The 13,227-nt window shown below is 58.8% G+C and overlaps 1 protein-coding gene across 2 annotated transcripts in view; it reads right to left on the minus strand.

The window, feature by feature from the left end:
• Window positions 1-11,750, minus strand: part of PMEPA1 (prostate transmembrane protein, androgen induced 1) — a 49,729-nt gene extending 37,979 nt beyond the window's left edge. Inside the window, exon 1 of one of the 2 annotated variants that reach the window (XM_036322061.1) lies at window positions 11,153-11,750. In XM_036322061.1, coding sequence (XP_036177954.1) covers window positions 11,153-11,264 — 112 coding nt within the window. In that variant the 5' untranslated portion in view covers window positions 11,265-11,750. The remainder of the gene's footprint in view (window positions 1-11,152) is intronic. The other variant, XM_036322062.1, reaches the window with a different exon arrangement.
• Window positions 11,751-13,227: the final 1,477 nt, after the last annotated feature.

Here is a 13,227-nt window from a genome sequence, read left to right on the forward strand (position 1 = left end):
GTTCTCAGGGCTCCCCTCACCCCTCTCCGGAGGCACCTCTCGGGGAGCCCAGCCCCCCACAGGTCACGGTGACCCCTTTCTCCCCTCAGCTGCAACCCGATGCTGGACACATTCTTGCTCTCTGCAGCTTAAGCCTCAGGACCACAGCCAGGTGACCCTTCCAAGAAGGGGAGTGTGGAGGAGGGACTGGACAGGACACAGGCCCAGCTGGAAAAGCCAGAGGGCAAAGGCGCAGAGGCCTGACAGCAGTCACAGCCTCACCTGGGGGACAGGTGGTTCTAAGGCTTAGGGGACGGTGGACAAAGCACAGGCCTTGGGGCCCCGCAGCTCCAGTTCGAATCCTGCTCTGCTCCTGGCGGGGTGATCTCCGCAGCCACATGCTGTGCCTTAGCTCTGCTCCGTGTGCACGAGGCTGCCACAAGACCGACAGGAGGATCCGCTGGGGTTCGAAAAGCCTCGCTGTCACCAGCAAACACCCAGAAAGCGGTAAGCAAGCAAAAGTGCTGGTGCCTCTCAGCGCCTCCCTGTCTTCTTCCAGAACCCCACCCCCACTTGCCTCAGCCTCTTCTGGGGAAAGGGTCCGGAGCTCATTCTCACTAGAGTGTAAAGGAATGCTATACTGGGCTTAGGTAGGGCTCAAGACATCGGGAAAGAGACTGCAAGGTGAAATGGGGGCTTCTGTGGCATTAGAGTTGCTGACCGTGATTCTAAAGACAAATGAAGTACTGTTGGGGGCTGACTGCAGTAGGTGGGGTCTCATTGCCGATCTCCCCACGAGCAAGCCCAGCGGTCCGAGGGGGACCAGGCCTGCCAGCTGAAGGCGGGTTGGGTCCCTCAAGGTGCTAGCACGCCCTTGAACTCACAGAAGGAGCTGTCCCTGGCCGTGACAGGAGAAGTGGCAGACAGGGAGTCCTGGTGGCTGCAAGCAGGAGCCGCTTCTCTCCTCCCAGGAGTCCCGCAGCCCGCCCTCCCGCGGCCAATTCTGCAGACAAGGCCCAGCGTTCCCGGCGAGGACCACCTACCCTGTGATTTCCCCACTGGAGCCCACCCTGGCCCGGCTGGGAGTGGACGAGGGCCCACCGCCTCGGAGGGAACGGGAGCCCAGCAGGAGTGGGCGCGGGACGGATGGGCACTGTCTGTCTCAGGCAGGAAGGGATGTGCTGGACCGAATGCCATGCATTCATTCCCGCTCCATACCTTAAAGTCACAAAGCAGCTCAAGAAACTTTGGCTGGATGCTCCCCCGACTAACGGTTTACAGGAGCCGAGGCGTCATGCGAATGTGAGCCAGACCCCCGTTCAGTGATGCCGAGGGTAGGGCACCTCGGAGCTCATTCTACAGGCGGAGAACCAGCCGGAGGCGACGGCAGGGAGAAGTGGCCACAGGTGGAAACATTCTTCAACTAAACACCAGCACCTCTGGCCTGTGATTTGTGGGTCGGGCCTAGATTTACAAGGGATTGGAAGTGGGGCTCATAATTACACCTCGGCCACGCAGCAAGCACTACTAATGACCTCTAGATCGGAGGACGGGGGCAATTTTATTTAGAGTCCAAAGTAACTAATAAAATTAGGTAAAACCAGCAGCTCCACGTGTGAGCAAATGAGAGGGGCGAGGGGAGCGGCCCCTGACCCCGAAGCAGAGACATTTAAACTGTTCCAAGGGGGATGCAGTTGGTAGACTTTTTAAAAAGGCAACATCCCTGCATCAGTGGCTGCGGCCTGAAACCCTGCTCCAGGTTAGACGGGGCATCCCTGCACGCAGCCTGCTGGGAGGTCGGGATCCGTCGGTACGGCGAGATGCAGCCGATAGTGGCGTGTTGAGCTGTGGGCTATCTTAACGATCCACAGCAGTAAGTGGAGTGGTGTTTAAAGGGCTGGTTGGTGTTATTTAATCGGTTATATTCACTAATGTAATGGACACCCTCTCCATCATCTCAATACACCCACCTCTTTCTCCCATACCATAAATAGATCAGGAAAAAACCGCTTCCTCCGATGGTCATGACCCCACGGCTGCTGAGCCCAGCCCAGGATGAATCACGCCTGGCTCACCGCGACGGCATCCTGAAATGACTGAATGACGGCGGGCGGCGCAGACACCAATAAATGAATCATGCCTCCTGCAAGCCCAAACCTTTGGCTTTTACAGACACCAATTACCAAGTAGAAAAAAAAAAAAAAGAACAAAGAAATTACTCAGGGTGTTTGCGCAAAGTCGATTCATAGGTTTACAGAATTCGTACTGGCTACACTGTTTTTAGGAAGGCAGTTCGAGTTAGACCTGTGAGCGGCTACTGCACATCAGCCGGATGGTTTGGGAATTTGCAAACTGGGGCGGGGCAGCCACCAGATTCCTGCAGGGCTCCCGGGGCCTGCACAGACCCTCCCACAACCTTCACTTTCTACTTTGCTCCAGATGGTCAAGACCTTCATGAAGTCTTTCTAATGCAGCCACGTGAGCAGCGTAAAGGGGGTAAGCATGGATACACAGAGTTCTGGCGACAGTCTTGGACGAGAACCAAACTCTCATACCACCTTTACACGGACATCAGCTGCAGGTATCGCATCAGATCAAGGCTATTTCACCTGCTCTAACTTCAGCTGATGAAGAAGGAGCGTTTGCTGTGGCCGCATGCAAACTCTGAGCCTCCCTCACAGCAGCGTGGCGGCTGGGATGGATCACCCCCCAGGGCAGGGGCTGACCCCTGTCGGGCAGTGCTAGCAAAGTCTGGGAGCGGCCCTGTCAGGGACAGTCAACCCTCGTGGGCCAGCGCAATAGGCGAGCCTACACCTGGCGTTCATTCTCGGGCAGCGGGCTCATGGCCACTCGCTGCCTGCACAGCCTCGGGCAACGCAAGGCAGGCGGGGTGCACAGCAGGCAGGGTGTCGACAGAGGGGAGCGGTGGGCGACCAGACTGCTGGGGCCGAACACTTCTTTGGGGAAAGGGCAGTGGGCTTGCCCCAAACTTTGTTGAAATGGACTCAGTTCCTCACTTATCTTGCTTCTGAGGACAGAGCCTGGGAACCCTGGTGTCACCTTCCTCCAGGAGCCCAGGGCAAAGCCGGGGAAGGGGGGAGGGCGTGGTTCCCGCTTAGTCCATCACATCAGCAGGATGCCAGCCTTGGGGAGTGGAACGCACACACTTAAAAACAGTCTACATATTGGATAATAAAATACATCTTTATGTTTTATATACACAGAGACATGTGGTTTTATATATAAAAGCACACATTTCTATATTCCTAATCGTTGGCCATGATCGGACTTGCCCTCACCTCCCAGGGCAGGATGGAAACCTCGCTCCTGGACACCCTCAGGACCAACAGCGACGCTCCCACCCTTGATGCCCCCGTGACCCACACAGCAGGAATCGGTGACTCCCCAGCAGAGAAGATAAAGGGTGGCAGCCACCCGGACAGACCCCATCCCGTGCCAGCAGTTCGCAGAACATCACTGCAAGCTCTGCGTTTTACCCTCACCTCCCAAGCCACGGGGGAAACCAAGGCACATCATAAACCCTCTTTCACCAACTGTGTCGATGTTTATTGAGCATCTACTCTGTGCCAAGATCATGCAAAAGTTCTATGGATCCCAACCAGGATCCCAACGCTGCCACTCCCCCATCACCACCAAAGCCCATACTAGGGACAATGGCCGTGCAACGATGTCTCCAATTCAGACTTAGGCTGTGTCTGCCGAGCCTGGGGGAGCCCAGCACTGAGCCCTGGAGCCCCAGGAGGCGTTTCTAGGATTGGCTGGTAGAGTCCAGAGGCAAACGTTACCTAGCATTCAGATCCCAGAGCCACTTTTATACTTGTTACCCGATAATTAAAACTCTCTTTCCTGCCAGGACAGCCATTTCCCAAACCCACTGATACATATGTGAAGGGGAGGAACGTACGGTTTCCCAATGACCTGGCATCCCAGCAAGCTTGTTGCAGGCGAGGAGCCTAAGCCAAGCCATCCAGCCCTTCTCCACCCCCTACCCCGATGGAAAACACAGGCATCGAGATCCCGTCACCGCCCAATACCGCTAAAGGTGAGTCCCGTGGCTGCCTAACCCCTTTCAGCATGTGGCGTCTCACCATCACATCGGAGCAAATGCCAGCTCCACCCAGGGGTGCCAACGGGTCAGAGAGTAAGCGAACGACACTCCAAGTCCGGGGCAAGTGTGTGTGGAACAGAATCACCAGAAACTCTCCCTGTGGGGCGAGGACGGGCCCTGGCGGTGCCTTTTGGTTACTCTGATGCTCTTACCAACACTGCAGCGATCCTGAGAAGCTGGACCTCTTCCCGCCTCCGGGGCTGTGCGCCGCCCCTCAGAGCGCCCGCCTCCCACGGGTCCGGAGGCTCAGGCACAGCTTCCTGCCCGAGGAGTGGGGCATCCATGCTACTCCTCTGTGCCCAGGTGCTCTCGGTGCTCAGGCTCCTGGCCCGCAACCTGTGAGGACCAGTGCACAGAGGGGCAGTGGCGGCCCGGAGGGACCCTCATCCAAACCCAAAAAAGGACGGTTTTCGGAGTCTGTATCTTCACTACCTCCTCTCCTGTCTGGAATCTTCTATGAGCCCATCAGCCTGCCCTGCCCACGTTCTCCCCTCCTCCTATACATTCGAGTTATCTACCAGGCTGGGGGCATCTCATGCTGGGTGACCAGAGGGGCGGGTATGGCACACTAAGCACACGGTGTTCAACACTGTGCGACAGGCCCCACAGAGAGACTCACGGGGGCTTCGGGGGCCCAAACAGGATGGCCAGTCTGGGAGCTGGGGGTCGCAGCCCCTCCCTGAAACGAGCTCATGTCTTCTGCGTCCTCACCAAACGGCAGCCCTGGGACTGCAGGGCTTTGCCGCCGAAGCCCCCGGATGTCCCGGAGCACCTGGAACAGCACTTGAAATAGCCAGGGTGGCATCAGAGGCAACCTCGAGCTCTGAGGTCTGTTACTGTTCCTCCCTGAGGGCAGGTCCAGCATGGGTTTTGGTCTTAGGCCGAAATCGAAAATACCACTGCAATGTTAAGTCTGACAAAGAAAATGCTGGGGCTCGGGGAGGCAGTGTGGCCTCATGGGAAAGACGTCCTGGGTGTAGGGAGCTTAATCGCAACAGAGCATCAGTTCCTGGCTGTGTGACCTGCAGCAAGTCTTACCCTCTCTGATCCTGTTTTTGCATCTGCAAATTGGTGCTAGCAATAGCTCACTCACAGAGGTGTTTTGAAGCTGGAGAAAAATGCTTCACTAGTACCTGGCACATAATAAGCTCTCTGTATCCAACTAGGAAAGGGAGTGGAAGCAAAAACCCATCAGTCACCCTGGAAACAGAAGAGAGAAGCCGTTCTGTGGCGCCCCAAAAGCTTGGCGATGCCCCAAACAGTTCGAGGCACAACCCAGGGTCTGAAGCCCCCGCTCTGTGGGCAAGCCATTCCAGAACTTTCCCAGCTTGACAGGCACTTCTTGCCAGAGGCTGGCAAGGCCCTGATGAGAGCCCGAGGTGTCAGGGTTTAGCTTGGTAGTGTCACCCAAAGGGAAGGCGAGGCTGACTGTCAATGCTCGGTTGTCATGACTTCGCAGAGGGGTGTGGCCAGCCCTGAGGGGGAAGGGCAGCAGCGCAGACAGACACAGGCGCCCTGAGGCCTGCATACTCACAGCACCCAGCACCCCAGACACAGGCGCCCAGAGGCCTGCATACTCACAGCACCCAGCACCCCAGACACGGGCGCCCAGAGGCCTGCATACTCACAGCACCCAGCACCCCAGACACAGGCGCCCAGAGGCCTGCATACTCACAGCACCCAGCACCCCAGACACAGGCGCCCAGAGGCCTGCATACTCACAGCACCCCAGCACCCGGGCTGCTGCTATCCCGCTTCACAGACTGGACAAGTGATGCAGCCAGTGAGTTTTGGAACTGAGTTGGGCCTTGATCCCACTGGCCCCGGGTCACACTCGTAATTGACTAGCACATGGGCTTCACCGGGTGTGTGGGACAGGTGTGGGCCGTCGTAGTGAGAAAACTAGGCTATTGCCAGTACTTAAAACCCCAGTTTTACATCAAAATCTAGCTGTCCAGGCCCCTGGAGCCGAAAGATCTGGCCACACGAGGCCCAGGTGGCAATGGTAAGCCAAGCAGAAGGCCCCTGGGGGCAGACCCTGTCCTCTGCTGCCACCCCAGAGAAAACGGCGGCACGGGAACATGCTCCCGGCTCCGGGAGCCCTGGGCGCACACGCTGTGCCCCGCTGCTCCACAGGCACACACAGGGCAGAGGGCACACCAGCACAGCCCCACGTGTGTCCCTCAATATGTGTGTGCACACGCGTGCGTGCACATGACATCTTTTAAAAAGCACAAAATGGGCCCTCAGCTTTGCTCTCCTTCCCTCCGCAGTGCACACAGCTCCCAAACCCAGTGTGAAACGGCGGCTTCTCTTGGGGCAGGATCCCCACTGCCAAGCTGCCCGCAAACTTATCTCTGGGAGACAGAACCTGAGACAAAAAGCCGCCCGGACCCTCTGGTTTGGGCCCCACCACCAGGACTTTCCTCTCAAACCCTTTCTTAGGTTTGAACAAACCATAACGTTGAAAACCCTGGGGCGGGGCAGCCACCTGGGTGCACCTGAACCGCAGCTCGGGCACTGGGGCATGCGCATCCTCCTGCACTAAAGGCCAGCAGCGCCCCCCCCCCCCACCCTCCCAGCAGCCTCCTCTCCAGGCGGCTCCTCCTGTCACTCATTCCCCTTTCTCTTGAAGGGAGAGTGCATACAATGGCAAACTCTTAGGGGAGCTGTGTGTGCATTTCCTCCCCATTTCTTTTACTACATGCCCAGGAGAAGTAACCATCCACACCCAAACAGAAGCTGGCAGGAAAGGCCGAGGAGTGTGTGTGCATGTATGTGTGCGTGTGTTTGGGTGCAGCAGCGGTGTGTGCACACACGGGTATGCATGTATATGTGGGTGGGCACGTGGGGGCACTTGTGCAGCAGGAGCAATTAGATCTTCTGTCTTAATAAACACTAAGCCCTCCCTGACCCAGGGCCTCGCGGGGCAGTGTTGCTGGCTTAACCCAGACCTCCTGCCCAATCTGAGGTCCCACCAAAACTCAACCCCTAATCACACCTCAAGCTAAGATCAGCCGTAAAATGCTGTGGGTTGAAAAGCCCTGCTGAGAGGGCCCACAGAGGGCACAGCAGGCCCTCGGCGCCAAGATGAATCCAAATCCTGAAATACCCACTCGCCACAGATGCCAGAGCCTCTCCTTCCAAGAAACGCAAACCCAGGATGGGAAGTGGACCTTCACCCAGAGGGACCCCCAGCCTTTCCCGCACAACAGGTGCCGAACTGGGGAGCCACGCAGTCTTCACAGGGACTGACTTCTGAGGGGACAGGGATCTGGCAACTCAGATCTGCCCTCCTGCCCCCCAGCCAGCAGAAACCAAGACCAATTAGAGCCTGGGTCTCACCAGGGGCCCTGTCCGGGGGCACTGGGCAAAGTCTATAGATAGTTGGGTTGTTACAACTTGGTGGGGGGAGCAGAAGCTACTCTTAATGGCATCCAGTGGGGACCGGCCAGGGATGCCGCTGAACCTCAGCACAGAGGATCACCTCCCCCCTCCCGACGGGAATCACCTGGCCCAGGGCGTCCCAGTGCGAGGCTGACACACCGGGACCTCAGTGTTCAGCGGTACAGCGTGTCAGGAGAACCGCCAGAACCCTGGGCGTCCTGAGTTCTGAGAGCTGTGTTGGTTGGACTACTGGCTTGGAACCAGCTGGAGAAGAGGAATCAGAGGCTCAAAGACTCGGACGGTGTTAAAAACCCAAACTGCCAAGCAGACACTGCCCGCAGGGGTGAGGGGCGCCTCCCAGGGCCTTTAAGAAATGTTGTCACAAGAGCCAGCAGCTGTAAGCAAACAATTCAGTCCACCCAGAGGGCAGTCAGCTTCTACCTGCCCCTAAGAGCAGAAGCAGGTGGAGAAAGACAGGTCATTTCTAAGAGACACAGAAAAGAGGTCAACAAGAACGCCAAGAAAAATTCGTACCCGGAGAAATCCTTCTCTCAAAGGCAGCAGAGCGAACCCCCTCCCTGGCTGCCATCTTGGTGGGTTGTCCCTTGAGCCTGCGGTTTTTAACCTCAAGACCCCCGCCTTTTAAAGAGTGGCGCGTTTCTCTGTGGAGTGTGTTTTGGGAACAGCTAGCTGCCATCAGATTCTCGACTCTCAGAAAAAATGGAGTGTCTTGTTAAAGTCAAGGCAAGCCCATTCCAGATGTCTGGCCTCAGAGATCCCCCCTCCTCCCTCCCCCCCACCCCTCCCTCCATGCTGCAAAAGGGATGCCACAGATTCCTTCCAGCCCCCCAAGTTCAAGGTGGGCCTACTCTGGAGCCCAAGTTCCAAATTCAAGGGACAGTGTGTGCCCTCCACGAGAAATAAGCCTGGCCGGGGTCTAGCGCGGGTGGGGGGCCTGGGGGGAAGCTTTCCATCGCCGCCTCCCCTCATCTAGAAAATGATGGCATGGGTCCTGAGCGGCCACGGCTCCTCCCAGGTCTGAAAATGGGGCCGCTGCAGACCCCACGGAGGACCCAGGGCTACGGGAGCAGGGCCACTTCTCACACGGAAGCCGCCAGCCAGGGTCTGGAGGGCAGAGGCCCCCTCTTGAAAGATGGTAGAATTTCAACCTCATGGTCACTTTTATCAGGTGAGGAAACTGAGGCCCAGGTGGCTCAAAGGCCCGAACAGGGGCAATCCCCTCTCACAGAAGAGCCACCTGAATGCTGCCTGGCAGCCCCCTCCGGACGCATCTGGACTATTGTGTGAACTACCAGGTGGCCACTGCCCAGTTTCCTTCCTCCCTTCCTTCCTTCCTCCCTCCCTTCCTTCCTTCCTCCCTCCCTCCCTTTCTCCTTTCCTTCCTTCCTCCCTCCCTCCCTCCCTTCCTTCCTCCCTCCCTCCCTCCCTTTCTCCTTTCCTTCCATCCTCCCTTCCTTCTTTCCTTCCTTCCTTCCTCCCTCCCTTTCTCCTTTCCTTCCATCCTCCCTTCCTTCTTTCCTTCCTCCCTTTCTCCCTTCCTTCCTTCCTTCCTTCCTTCTTCCCTCCCTCCCTCTCTCCCTCTCTTTTTTCCATGTTTTTTGTATAAAGAGACTCCAGGCCCTTGGGCTTCCTCAGCAGACCCTTTACTGAAATCTGATTAGCACTTGCAACAAACTGTTACATTATACCTGGGTTTTAAAGCTGCTTCCTCCTGCCCTGGGCTTTCTCCCAGGAAGTAGGGGGCCCTGTGTAAAAAGTACAGGTGAGTAATGGGCCACCAGGGCCAGCTCAGTGCCACAGGCCAGAGTTCTGAATGCTACCCTCACGGGTCCCTGCAGGCCATGGGTTTACTGACACCTTAGTGTCAGTCGAAATATTAGCCAAAGAAGGGACAGAAATGAGAATGAGTGTTCTTTAAGTCCTGTACCCAAAGGATGGACAAGAGCAGAAGGTCAGCCACAGCCCAGCCCTCAAGGTGACAAGTTCAACGCAACGTGCATCCCTTGGGCGGGAGGTCCCCCAAGCAGCTTTACAGAAGGAAGGGGTAAAAACAAGGCATGGGGGGACGTCAGCAGCAATCCACCTAGCACCAGGAGACTCTCTCCAAACATGTGCAAACACATTTTAATCATATCCTCGTGCATTTCATTAGCCTCCTGAGTTCACAAAGGGCCTTTGGGAAGCAATCTGGTTTAAATGCAACTCAATTCCGAAAACGCTGGCTCCGGGCAGGTCCTCCTGGCACCTAGCTGGCCTGGCGCAAGTACCTAGCTGGCCTGGGGCAAGGCAGCTGGGGGAGGGGGAGCAAGGCTTTCAATTGACTGGAGGGAGTGGGGGGAGGTGAATGGAAGGACCCACCACCCAAGCCCGCCAGCCTGCCCCAGCAGGGCCGGTCATGGGTTATTTTTACCTCTTGAGCCTCACTGTACAGGCTCAGGGGCCGAAAGCCGTGGCAGCCGCCTTCGGAAACTGGCTTATGAGTCACCTAGTGACTGCCCTGGCTCGGTGGCAGCTGCCTCTTGGATCCTGGTCCCAGCAGGAAGGCTGGCCATGCAGAGGGCTGTGTGCCCCCTCGCCTGAGGTGTCCAGGGGCGAAGATGGGGAAAATGAAGTTCAGAGAGGCAAGAGATCCTCAAAAGGGTGGCTGGGGGAGGGGTGTTGGCTAGAAAACAGGCCCCAGGGGCTGGCTGTCAATTCCCCATCCAACCATGCCTCCACCTGGGTGGGCTATGGGAGGGAAGTGCAGGGCCAATCAGGCTGAGCATCAAACACCCCCCTCCCTACCCTCCTCTACCTCCCCCTGTCAGGGCAAGGCAGTCCCAAATACAAACAGCCCCAAACTTTGACTCATTTGAAACCATCGTCCCAGTCTGACTGAGCCAAGCTGTCCAGACAGGATATTTATAGGTACGTCGGGGACAGACACTCACACAATGACACACATACTCGGGATCCACCGCTGGGCCAGACCCACCAGCGCGAACCCTGGTTCCAGACACCTGGACACAAACGGTCCCCAGACCCCCGAGAGGGGCACCCAGCCCCAGACACAGACCTCAGAAGACTCACAAACACGTACTCCTGGGACAGACCGCGACTCAGACACACAGACACGCACACCCCATAAACGCACAGAAACCCACTTACAGAAGCCGAGACACACAGTGCCACGCACACTCCAGACACAGCCGCTCGGAGCCCCAGACACCTCGCAGGCCAGACAGTGTCTCACACGCCCGCCACCCCCTCCCAGCCAAAGTTGATATAGAGCCGGCCTAATTGCTCCAACGCGACTGCCCCTTAGGGAAATAAAATGGAAACTTCACGCATCCACCCCGCTATCTCTCGCCTGGCGCCCCGCCGCCCTCCACCACTCGGTCCCGGGTCCGAGTCCCTGCGGGCAGGGCGCGGGCAGCGGGGGCCGTGCCAGGCTCGCAGCGCCGCGGGACAAAGCCGGGCCGGCCGCCAGCTGCCGCGAGCCGAGAGGGCGCGCCCGGGGCGCGGCGGGCGCAGCCGGGGCGCAGGGCTCACGGCCCGAGGGGGCGCGCACAGCCCGGGTCCCCGCCCGCAGCGGCGCCTTGACTCGGGGTCTGAGCCCGATGGGGCCTCCGGGGAGGGGGGCGCGGGGTCACTCACTGATCTCCATGCTCTGGAACAAAGAGCGTTTGCAGTTGCACGTGCAGGAGACATTGGGCTGCCCAGCGGCGGCGGCGGTGGCGGTGCTGTTGACCCCCATCAAGCGGTGCATGGACGGCGTGGCGGCGCGGCGCGGGGTGCGAGGGGCGCGGGGGCGGCCGGGGGGGGCTCCGGCCGACGCCCGGTGCTCGGGCCCCGCATGCAGGAGGCGTGCGGCGGGGAAGGCGCGCCCCGGCTCGCCGGGCTCGGGACGCCGCCAAGTTTCCGGGGCGCCGCGGGACTCAGTGCGTGGGGCCGCGGTCCCCTGCAACCCCCGGCCGCCCCTCCGCAGTCCCGGGAGCGTCGACAGTGCCCGCGGGTGGCGTCCGGGAAATGGGCTGGCAGCCGGGGCGCGCGCTGCCGCCGGAGCTGAGCCTCCGCTGCTGGCTTCCCCCAGCCGAGCGCCTCCTTCGCCGCCGCCGCCTCCTCCTCATTCAAGTCCAAGGAGATCGGGTTTCGCTCCGAGACCGCGGTCGGAGGCAGGCAGACGGTCTGACGTCAGCGCTAGACGGGGCTGCCGGTTCCCACCGCGCGGGGGCCGGGGAGGGGGCGCGCGCTGCGCCAATCCCCGCCGAGGTTCCCCCGCATCCCCTCCCCGGGCCGCGGGGCGGGGTGACGGGGAAGGGGGCGGGTTCTTAAAGGGCCAGAGTGAGGCGGCCCGCAAAGAACCGGGACCCGCGCAGCTGAGGGGCGTTCGGTCCCCTTTCCAACGGGGTCAGTTGGAGACCCCTGCCCCGCACACCCCGGCCCGGGGTGCATTCCTCGGCCCCGCGGGTTCTTGACTTGGAGTTTGGGAGGAAGCCTGGGTCCCCCGAAGGAGCATGAGGTTCCTGGGGCTCAGGGCAGGGCAATTAGAGAAGGGGGAGCACTCCAGACCACCTGTTCCCTGATTTCGCAGGAAACTCCCACCTCCAGGTTTGCAGCCCCACGAGGCCCCCCGCCCACTTCGCCCCCGCGCACTTTAACCCGATCCCACGGAGGTCGGCTGGGAAACGGGATCCCGTAGACACGCCCCGGGCGGCTCCGGTAAATGCCCCAGCGCCCTTGTCAGGTAAATACGAGTCGGGGACCGGTGTGAAGTGCCCGCCCGCAGGGGCCCGGGCGAATCCACACCCATTGTCTGCCGCCCCGGGGGCCGCCGGCTGTGGGGAGGCCCGGCAGAGACGCAGAGGTACTTCTGTTTCATTAAGTTTTAATTACTCAAGTGCCAGGAACACCTTCTCCTGGTGTAAAAAAAATGTTGAAATATTATGTAAGAGGCCCCCCACACCTTTTGGCAATTTGGGGTGACCCCTCCTAGACGCTTCCCTAAGTCTGTATTTTACATGGAAGGCCTACCCGGTGCCAAAAACTTACCCAGTAGGAACTCAACCTGGCACTTTCTGGGGAGGCAGGGCTGTTATCCCATTTCACAGGCCCGAAACTGACCTGGAGTCCCTGACTTAATTTAAGCTCACACAATGGTGGAGCCTGAGGAGACCCAGGCCCTGGGGCACCTGCCCCCTCACCTCCCCCCCCCAAACTCTTCCCCCCACCCCCCTCCTCGGCCCAAAACACACACACACATCTAGTTCTTTAAATAGCCACACGCCCCTGTAATGCCTAGAGTGTCAGTAATGAGCAGAGATTATTTTTGTGTTGGGGGGTGGAAGGGGGAAAGGATTCTAAAAGTTATTTCCTTTCCACAGACTGGAACCAACAGTGTTGCAGAGAAAGAGGCCAGGGAAGTGGGCGAGTTCTCTCCCTGCACTGCTCCCCAGGATGCCTCTTGCTCTCTTATCAGGATGAGCAAGAAACTTTGGAGGGGTGATGGACTGGCAGGAGCTTTCTAGGGGAGCCGCAAGTGCGGGTACAGCAGAGGTCAAAGGCACTTACCATCGCTAGATTGGAGAAGTCCGAGCCCAAGACCAGGATGGGGAGAGCACTGAGGGCAGACTCAGCCCCCACCTTGAGGAGGGGTCAACTTCACCTGCTGGTCCACAGAGGGGCAGGGGATAGGTTTGCTGCAATTTGGCCTCTGCAGCTTGGAGAAAAGA

The sequence above is a fragment of the Myotis myotis genome, unplaced genomic scaffold, assembly GCF_014108235.1.
Source record: "Myotis myotis isolate mMyoMyo1 unplaced genomic scaffold, mMyoMyo1.p scaffold_m19_p_9, whole genome shotgun sequence".
NCBI lineage: Eukaryota > Metazoa > Chordata > Mammalia > Chiroptera > Vespertilionidae > Myotis > Myotis myotis.